This window comes from Parasteatoda tepidariorum, chromosome 4 (genome assembly GCF_043381705.1).
Source record: "Parasteatoda tepidariorum isolate YZ-2023 chromosome 4, CAS_Ptep_4.0, whole genome shotgun sequence".
In the NCBI taxonomy this organism is placed as follows: Eukaryota; Metazoa; Arthropoda; class Arachnida; order Araneae; family Theridiidae; genus Parasteatoda; species Parasteatoda tepidariorum.
Window position 1 is genome coordinate 71,168,163 of NC_092207.1, and position 10,478 is coordinate 71,178,640.

At 28.7% G+C, this 10,478-nt stretch overlaps 1 protein-coding gene across 11 annotated transcripts in view; it reads right to left on the reverse strand.

Moving 5' to 3' along the window:
• The window catches only part of LOC107453040 (probable ATP-dependent RNA helicase vasa-like), a 57,581-nt gene that overhangs the window by 17,154 nt on the left and 29,949 nt on the right, over nt 1-10,478 (reverse strand). For 5 of the 11 annotated variants that reach the window (XM_071180021.1, XM_071180020.1, XM_071180024.1 and 2 more), the window contains exons 2-6: nt 9,677-9,716; nt 8,704-8,741; nt 7,688-7,749; nt 5,180-5,338; nt 1,064-1,153 (exon numbers count right to left, since the gene is read on the reverse strand). In XM_071180021.1, the coding sequence (XP_071036122.1) occupies nt 1,064-1,153; nt 5,180-5,338; nt 7,688-7,749; nt 8,704-8,741; nt 9,677-9,715 (388 nt within the window). In that variant the 5' untranslated portion in view covers nt 9,716. The remainder of the gene's footprint in view (nt 1-1,063; nt 1,154-5,179; nt 5,339-7,687; nt 7,750-8,703; nt 8,742-9,676; nt 9,717-10,478) is intronic. The other 6 variants (XM_071180026.1, XM_071180025.1, XM_071180030.1 and 3 more) reach the window with 2 other exon arrangements.

A 10,478-nucleotide genomic window follows, 5' to 3' on the forward strand; every position in this document is an offset into this window, starting at 1 on the left:
GATGTCTTCATCAGTCAAATACTGGAAGCCAGGCTCACATGCATCACTTTGAAACCAATCTTCTAAATTTTCTTCATCAAGAATTTCGAAACCTTAGATTTCTTTTGCTTGTTCGAGAATACTGTTATCATATTTTTCTTGAACATCTGAAGAGGATTGTTCATCAAGCGGTATGATCTTTCTCCAAGATCGTGATAACGTAGACGATTTTACCTTTGACCATGCTGCTGATATTCCATATACTGCAATCCAATAACGAATATTGCTTCCAAAAATTTGGTAGTGTTATAACTTCATGAATCAAATTTTTTTAATCTTGAAAATGTTTCTCGTTATATTTTTTGTGTGACTCTGGAATGAACACGGATAATCCGCAAACCGGAGAATCCGCGCACGGATAATCGAGAGTGTACTGTACTACATCAAAAATAGAAACTATTTTTATGCAAGCTTTTTTAATAAAGAAATAAGTAATTTAATTTCAGTGTACAAGTCGAAATATTATTAACTAACATAAGTATCTTGGGTGACTTGAAACTACTTTTAACATTTTCACCTAATTTGAATTTCTGAGAGATAAGAGTTTGTTTTCTACACAACTTACTTAGAAAATAAGAAATTTTTACTATCCTGACAGAATAACATAGTGGTAAGAACGTTATAAAGTAAAAATTAAAATATACATTAGAAATTTACCTAAACACCATGTTTCACGGAAGCTTAATAGCTTGGTATGTTTATAGCCAAGAGATTTCGTGAATTTTACCATTCCAATTACTTAGATTTTGTATTTAGTTACATACTTATCAGCAAACAATTATATCCATATCTTAAGCAAGAAAAGTATGTGAGCTTTATATTAAGTTATAACTTAAGTTTTATTTTACTAAGCACTGCTAATTTTAATAGCTAAACATAAAATTTTAAGCAAACAATGCTATGACAGAATTGAATTCAGCAAACAAAACTTGCACTTCAATATTTATTGCAAAAGGAAGGTAAAGGTAGGATTAGCAGCAAGGTGACACACAGGTTTTCCAAGCAAATAGAGACTGAGATGTACCTCTGTTAAACCTACTCGTATTTCTGTCAAAATTTCTGGACTCGCTATTTGAATAACCATAAGATGAATTTTTGTAGGTCTTAGAATATTCTATAATAAATTATACAGGTAAGTAAAACAGTTAACTATTCATATGTAATTAATACAATTAAAATATGCTAATGCCCACTTAGAGATGTTTTAAATTGATATTAAAAATTTATTCAAAGAAATTTTAATTTTGCAGACAAAAAAAAAATTAAAAAAAAAATATCTAATGCGACCCCACAATTAAAAAATATTCCAAGTTTTACCAAAATAAGATTTATAATTTTATCAAAACGTTTTGGCACACAAAATTAGCAAGGTTCATATTAATAAGATTATAAATTTTCATTTACAAATACTTTATAATGTTAAAATATTAAGGAATGAATTTTAATGAACTAGCTCTGTGAGTCTGTCAGCAGAAATCCTCCGAGCACAGCAGCAGAATACTTCTGCTCATTTTTTATCAAAGCTTTTTTTTTTATTAAAAAAAAAAGCAAACAAAAGAGAAAATTCCTGGAGAATCCTTTTTAAAACATCTCTAATCTTGTTTCTAATAGCTTAATTGAGAGAACACCACAAAGAACAATCATTGCATAAAACTCAAATTCAAATACTTGCAAGATAAGACAGAATTTTTACAATACTAATCTTTGACTATGCTGAAATTGCAAACAAATTAGGATTTCTGAAGATAGTGTTGCAGGTTCACTCGGTAAATTCTGCTACTGGCACTGTCTCAAACAAGCAATAATTTATTTTGCATCAATTTTAAAGTATCCTTTTAATGCTTTCAAAAACTTAAGTATACTGTGTCATATTTTTGAATTAATATAAAAAGCATGTTGTACAAGTAAGCAATGCCCCCCTTTTTTTGTATTTTAATCATGATCTGATAAATTTCATATTTCTATTCTAAATTAATGTTAATTTGAACGTTAAAAGTACATGTGCTTCTAAATTGTTAAATTTTCTAATTTTTTTAACATATAATATACATATTGTTATCACAAAGTATGGTTTCCGGGTAAAAAAAAAATCAAGTATACAATAGGCTTGATTTTAGACTCATAAACAGAACATGTGTTTTTCTCATTAACAATTTTAAACTACTGTATCAAAATGAAATATTGTAACTCTGAAAAATAAAGCCTCTTAATTTAACATTAGAATTTCTGCAACCGTCTTATTTACATATTCATATTCTTTGTTTTTTTTCTTTTCTTCTTTTGCCTTATTTGATTTTCCTTTTCAAATTCCACTATTTTAGATAAATCTTACCCCTTAATCATTGTGATGTTTTGTGAAGTTCTATTGTTAAACTTCTTTAGAAATGTTTTTTAGGGTGATTGCTGTAAGGAGAAATTATCCAAAATTTTTCCCCTCACAGGGATGAGATTGGCCAAAAGGCAAAAAAGCTGAATTTCCATTTGAGTAAATTTTACGCGTGTGCAATTGTCTAATAATAAATTCCTGACAATTTAAGATAACGAACAAAAATTGCGATTTTAGTTTGAAAAAATTACATGATAAACAGCAACTGTTTAGATAATTATTTTCATATGATGAGAATTTTGCATTTTATATCATAAATAACAGCAGCATTATTCGGTGCTGAGTTAAAAAAACTTTCCACAAAAAATTTTATAATTGAGGGGAAACAGATGGGTGATTAATTTAGTCGTTAGCCCATCTTTTCACAAATCCTATTTTTTCTTTCTTTATCTGCCTTTGTCACATTCTTCTTTGCAAGCACAGAATGTAAGTTTTGAATATGCCTATATATGCTAATAATTGTTGATGGAAAAACAGTCACATTTATAGTAACTAATTTTAAAAAAACCTACTTCTTACAAGAATCGGAATAATTGATTTTAAACTCGTGTGAATACGAATCGTTACATAGGTTTTTAAAAACTTGTAAATACAAACAGTGATATTGGATTTTTAAATCTCGTAAATAAGAATCATATTGTAGTATATTCAAATTATGTGCATAAGAATCGAAATGTTAGCAAATTCCGGGCTTGAGACTTTTAAAAAGCTTGAAGTACGAAACTAGGAACTATCTGGCAGGCGGGTAAAAATGAGGAAAATCGTATCTTCTGTGCGTAAAAGCGGAGAAAATAGCTAAGATGTAAAAATGTGGAAGGATTGATAGATATGTAGGTTGAATTTTCTGTTTATCTTTGAAAATCGGAAATAAATACAAGTATTTTATTTCAACGGCTAAATTTTTCGAAAAAGTAAAATCTTTATTTTAAAAAAAATATTTTTTTAAAAAGAGAAACTTTTAGGAATTTGATAAAAAGGCGAATATTCGAGACACAAAAGTAAAAAAAGCGGAAAAATCTCATCCCTGCCCTCAATATATAGTACTCACTTTCTTCTCGTATATGGATGGTTGACTAAAGGTAAACAATAACAAGCTTCCTAAAACCAGAAGAAACTTATAAAAACTCCTGTATATCCGTCCACTTATGAGGTGATGTGTGAACAGGCCCATATTCTAGAAAGTTTAGTTAATGTGATTTATAAATTATGCATCATTTTACCATTCACAAGATTTTCCTGCAACTATAAATTCTAACTGATTGTGAGTCAAAAACAAATGTAGGAAAACTAATATCACAACAGAAAGTGTAAAGTTTGGAATGTTTTAAGTGTTATCAGTTATTTTACTGTTATCACTTATTTCACGTTTTAACTTAAAAATCAATTAGAAGCAACCGGGAAGTCTTTCGACGAATTTTAACCCCTAGCGTCATCTGTGGTTAGCTTTGTCAACAATCCATAGGTGCATAAAAATAGTTTATGTACATATCCTTTCATTTAAATAGATTTAAAAAAAATTAAAATCCAATGACCCCTTATAAGAAATTCATTGCCATACACATTGTGAAAAGTTTAATTAAAAAATAAACAGGTCATTGAAAACTGTTTCTAGTTATTGAAAATTTTCTATGGGGATGTCAAATGACAAAAAGAGATTAAGCAAGTGAGTTGCGAATGATGGTAATTTTTATTTTATTTTATTCGATGGCCACTTTATTGAGTAGACATGTGACGACAGCTAATCTTGTTACTTATTACATGTCTTAAGCAGACTATTTAGGTGGAAAGAGTTTCCTTTAATACAGTTTTATTGAAATATAATAATACAATAAGCCCAGTGACAGAATTTTTTCGGGCTTTCTGCGACAAAACTCTCTAGCACTAATATCTTTCTGCAATGTACATTCAATAATACCAAAGATGAATGTTGCTAATTAAAGGTAATTAAAACGCTGTGTTTACAAAAACAAAAAAAAAAACAATCTATGGGCAATATTCTCACATATTATTGGAGGGCGCACTAATTATTTCCTTTATCGCATTTTGCAAATCATCTTACATTAAAAAAATAATTCAACATAATGAAATCTGTAGCAGCAATAAACGAAAAACAGATCGACGATGAAATCATGCGAATCGGACTCTTCAGAAGGGTGTTAATCAAATGCAATGTTTCATTTTCAGATTTGATTGTTGTAGAAAATAACACCGTATGAAAAATATCGGGTTTTAAGAACAATGTGGAAATCAAAAGCAATAAATGCCCAAAAAATTGATAAAATGATTGCCTTAAAAAGTAAATGATCAAATGCGCAATTCGAATTTCCCATATCACCTACTTGAAATACATCCGGACATCTAAACGCCACGTGAAAATCAATGTCAATAACTGATGAAAATACAATCAAAATGGATTAACGATAACGGCATTAATTGAGGGCTTCAAAAAGTGATTATTTAAATGCGCGATTCGAATTTTGCGTGGAAATTTCTGATGAAAAACAAACCAAAATTTTTTACTTCTCAAAAGAAAAATCTTTCTGCAAGAACTCTGTAAAGTTCTGCGACAATGTCGCCATGATTCTGCCACAGGGACAATAAGTAAAATGTCTTTCATTCGATGCAATTATTAGATGCTATAATAAAGAAATTGTATGGTTAAAAATAAAAAATAAGCTTTTATACACCATGTAATTCAAAATGACACGATTCAATAAGGCAGCCAGATACAATTATAACAAAAATTAATAATACCTCTTGGTTTAGAATCATAGCTGTTTGAACTGTTATAATTATTACTGCTAGAATAATTCTGATTGTTGTTTGAAGGAGTTTCATCCCATCCATCATCTTGCCAACCTGATGATGGTTGAGTATTCACGGGTTCCCAGCCGTTATCACTGGATTTTGTTCCTACATTTTATTAAGAACAAGATTAACTTTATTTCATTAGAAATCTTTACTTTAGAGTAAAACTAATTGAATTACATTAAAAAATATGGTTACAGACAATTTGAAATTCAGATAAATATTTCACAAATCTGTTAATATATTAAAATATAATTTTGATTTGAACTTGGAAATTTTCTTTCTTAAAAATCAGCTTAGCTTTTATAATTTAAACATATTCAAGAAAAAATTTAATTTTACATATACATTTATAAATTTGTGACAGTAACAAATTTAAATAAAACATTGATCAATTTAACATAATACAGGAAAACTTGAATAGAATTAGATAGCTAAAGCACTGTAAATAAACCAATTACAGGGTGTGTATTACATCTTTCAACAAAAAATAAGCACCTTTTAAGTACTATTTACATTAATAAAATGCAAAATAATTTTTTTAAGTCTTTACATAATCATAAAATAACTAGTTTCTGACAAAAAAAAACTTTTCTTGATTTTTATCAGCCAATATAAAAAGAACAATTTTTCAGTTCGATTTCAGAAGGTGGGAAAATACAGCAGAGTTGCACATGAGAGTGTTGGTATTTCATTGAACCCAGCTCAGTAGATGCACATGGAATCTAAGTATTCCATCAAACATGTAAAATGATTGGAGATTTCAAATTTCATACGCTATGGATCGAACAGTACACTGAAATAGATTGTAGTTTAACGGATTGCAAAAACACTTAATAGAACAATGTGTAAACCTCCGTTTTGCATAATACATGGCAAAAATAGACATGTAAGAAATAAAAATTTCCTTTTCAATAAAGGGAATATCAAGCAGTTTTTAAATAGTAAATGAAAATAAGCATCTTTCAGCACTAAAGCATACTATACTGTAAAAACCATGCACCATGAATTATCAGAACGATTTGAAGAATAACATCTCTTTATTTTTGTAAAAACACTTAATTTCAAAAAAGGAAAAGGTATACTCTGTGCAATGTAAGGTTGGTGGGTTTTGAGGGACAGGACACACGTTTGTTCTTTAAAGAAAAAATTACGCATTGCACGTCCTTTGAACCAGATTATGTGCTGATATATTAAAGGGAAAAAACTATAGGAGCCAATATTTTGTAAATTCTTGTGGTTTCCGGATTCCTTTCTTGGGCAGCAATAAATAGTTTTCCGGCCATAATTACCCGTTTGACAGTTTTCTTACGTCTTCTGTTTTTTAAATTTGATATACCTAATACGATACATAAAGTTGCAGCTCAAATTCCAAATTTGCGTTATCACTTTATAACGTGTTCACTTCGTGACAATTAGAGCCTTTGATGCTGCCTTTTTGGAACTATGCTCTGAACTTGAGTTCTCACTTCTTTGAAGCGTTCGATTCATAGCAATTCCATCTTAGTTTCACATCATTTAAAATGTTCAAAATTGAAATTTGGGTTATCACTATGATTTGTTCAATTTGCGATTATATCAGTATTTCTCATTGTTTTATTATAGGTTTTTCGGTAGTTACTCATAATTTCATCAGTCCCTTCCTTTTCATATTCTTTTTAAACTTCTGATATTTTTTATACAATGTTATTACAACATTTGATTTCTGACAATTACATTGTAATTTCCTGTCATCAGATGATACAGGGCTGTCCGGCTCGGCAAAGCGTGCCGAGTGGAAATTAAAAAATACTGCTCTCCATCAGGAGACTAAACTTAATTGTATACAAACACTACGTGAAAGCAATAATTTTATCATGTGGCATCAAACATTCAACAGTGAAGGAGGAAAACAGCCATATTGTTTATTCTGAGCTTGTGGAGTATACAGGAATTTCTGGATAGTAGCAGCTAAGAAATTACTTGCCAACACTTACTCACCAAAACACTATTTGCTTTGCAAAATTCACATTATTATCATATTTGGTGAGTTGATAAATGCTTAGGGTGGACCTTGTTTATTAAATTCAGTAAGCTTTGCTGCAGCTGAAAGAGGTTTCCATTATATGTAAAACGTTAATACAAGTGCAAGAAAGAAACAAACCAAGGCCTACTAAGATGATAGCCTCTAATATTAATAAGCAATGGAAATTTCCAGACTCTTGGAAGAAAACTATTGAAGGGGCCAAATTTAAAAATCTCTGAAGTTTTATCTCATGCAAATAAAACTGCAATTTAAAAAAAAAAACACAGCTTGTAATTTATATGCATACATAATTGTGATCATTCTTATTTGCAAAAAATTTTTGTAATCAATTACTTTTCAGTAAGAAGAAATAGGTTTCTTCTGGGCAAAATTTTAACCTTACTTCTTACTTGTGTAGAAAATTACTTTGCAGGAAAAAAATTACATACCAATTTCAGGAAGAGCATCATTCATTGAAGACATATTCCCAAATCCTCTGCCTCTTCCCACACTAAAACAAATACAAATTTTTTTAAAAATTAAGACATTCACTAAATATGGAATATAATTAATCAGAGCTGATATGGGGATATTTCAGTTTCAAGATCTGCCGCACCAATTGCAATCACCAAGAAGCCAAATGCATTACTTAAAAAAAAAAAAACATTTATAGTTTTCTTTTTTTGGAGGTGGCTTCGAGTTATTTACAAGCAAGTTACTGGTTAAACCCCCGAAAAAAGTGTCCTTTCAGGGTATATTAAAATATGTTTTAAGCGATTTTAAATTTTAAAACTTTATTTCCCTTTTAAACCCTTTTTACTGAGAAAGCATCCCGCCCTTCTTTATTAAATATTGAAATGGCCCTTCTTTATTAAATATTGAATTTAAAAAATATTGAAATGGCACGAGCACGAGAAGTGAAATTTGTAAGTTTATTTGAGGTATTCATGAATTAGCACCAAAAAGATTATGAAAACACTTCACTATTTAATTCAGTAAATATACTAAAAAAGCAGAAGCCTGTCAGAAGCTCAAATAATTGACATTATGCATACAAATTAGAGAAATAAAAGATACGCTTCTAGAAGCAGAATTTAATAAAAAGTAAGCTACAAAATAGTCTTTCGACCTTAAAAGCATCAAGTTGTGTTAAAAATGTATTGTAGCCATATAGCAAGTAATTTTTGATAAATATATAATCTCTAAATTTTTCCGCAAAAATATTAATTATGACTAAAAAAAGATATTCTGTTCAAAAAAAAATATAGTTTAATTTTTATTCATTAAATTTAGGTATTAAAAAAATATTTACATTTCCGTATGCAGGAAATACTAATCAAAATTGGAAAACACATGATTTTAACATCTCAGTTTAATTAACAATTATAAAAATTACAATCACTATTAATTAACAATAACTATAAAAGAATTCCTTATCAAAATAAAACATTCTATAAATACTTACTAGAATCCATTCTGGGAACCATTTACTCCATTCGAATTCTAAAAGAAAAAATCATTTACTATATAAGCTAACTAAATACAATTGTTATTACAATAAAATACAATGCAACCTGTTTCATATAATCTGTTATACATTTGATCATTGAAATTTAAGAAAAATTTTATAGATTCAATTTTAACTGAATGCTTTGCTTCACACAAATCTTATTTTGCTAGCTTAATTTTCAGCAAAATATGGGTAAGATAAGATGATTGTTCGTTACTAACCGAAGAACCTTTTTCTTATAGCTAATATAACTTTTAAAATTTTTAATGTATCCTTCTGCAAATGTATTTAGAAGGCAAAGTGAATAGCATTGATCCTATAAGAATTTCCTAGTTTAGTCCTTTTTTTTAAGTTTTGTATTTTTGCTCAGGTTGCAAAAAATGAATTAAAATTAGAAACAATTCAGTTAATAAAATGAGTTCAGAATCCTTGCAAAGCAATATTTTCCACGGTAAGAAAATTTCTTTTTTGTAGAAACTTTAGAAAAAATTTTATTCTGTAAAATTATACTGAAAAAATGTCTTTCTTGCATATCAAAGGGGAAAGAAATGTCCGATTTTTCTATTCTAATTTGAGAATTAAAAAAATCAATAATGACTGGCTTCAGATAGAATTTGAAATAGATATAAAAAAGGAATCTGAAATCTCAAAAGTTTAAAAGATAGTTCACTTCAGAAATAGTGAACTTTTTTGCATTTTCCTTAATAAAAAATTAAAGTGAGTGGGAATTTTGATACAAATTCAGATTAGTGGCAAAAGAATTGTGATATATTTGTCCCTTTTTTTTATTTTGGTTGAAATAAAATAGATCCACTATTTTTCTTATATTACACACTCTAGTCTTCACTTTTTTTGCTAACTCGTACAGTAAAATATATTCATTTTGCTTTGTTAAAAAATGCTAATTAGTATTAACTAAAAAACTTACATTATTAGTTGAAGCTGGTTCAAAATCGTCGTCCCACATTCTGCAAAGAAAAAATGAAAACAGCTATAATTATTCATACATAAATATAAAAATATCAAGGCAAAAATGATATCTGGTATTCAATTATAAGGGAAAAACTATCATTGATAAAGATTATATAGGGGTGATTGCTACACTAAGTGAGAAACCCAAAAAATTTTATGTGCAAAAACTTGATAAATTTATTTACTCTACATGTTTTTGGCCTAGGATTTGTAATTAAATTACCTACCAATGAAGAATATCACACTTTTATGGTAAGTAATTTAAGATTGTCAAGATTCTTGTAAAAATTTCTTACAAGAATCGCGAAATTTTTTTAGACAAGAATACAAATCTCCAAGTGTAATTTAATCTCAAAGTGTAACGAAAATCGATGTTCAATATTACAAATGTGTGAGTGCGAATCTCAATATTGAATTTAAAAAACTTGTGAATCCAAATCAAAATGCTGGATTTTTAAAACGCGTGCAAACAAATTCCGATATTTAATTTTTAAATTAAGTAAATGCGAATCACTGACCACTGTGAATGATTTTTTTTAAATCATGTAAAAATGATTCACAATGTGAAACTTTTAAATCAGGTAAATACAAAAATCGGTATATTATATTAAAACCGTGTGAATATGAATCATGATATTAGCAGATTTCAGCGTGTGGTCTCAAAAATTAAAATCAGTGAAAATTCTGACAAACTAAAAGAATAAAATTGGCAGAAGATTGCCATGTATAAAAACGCTTCAGTAACAAGCTCGGCAATG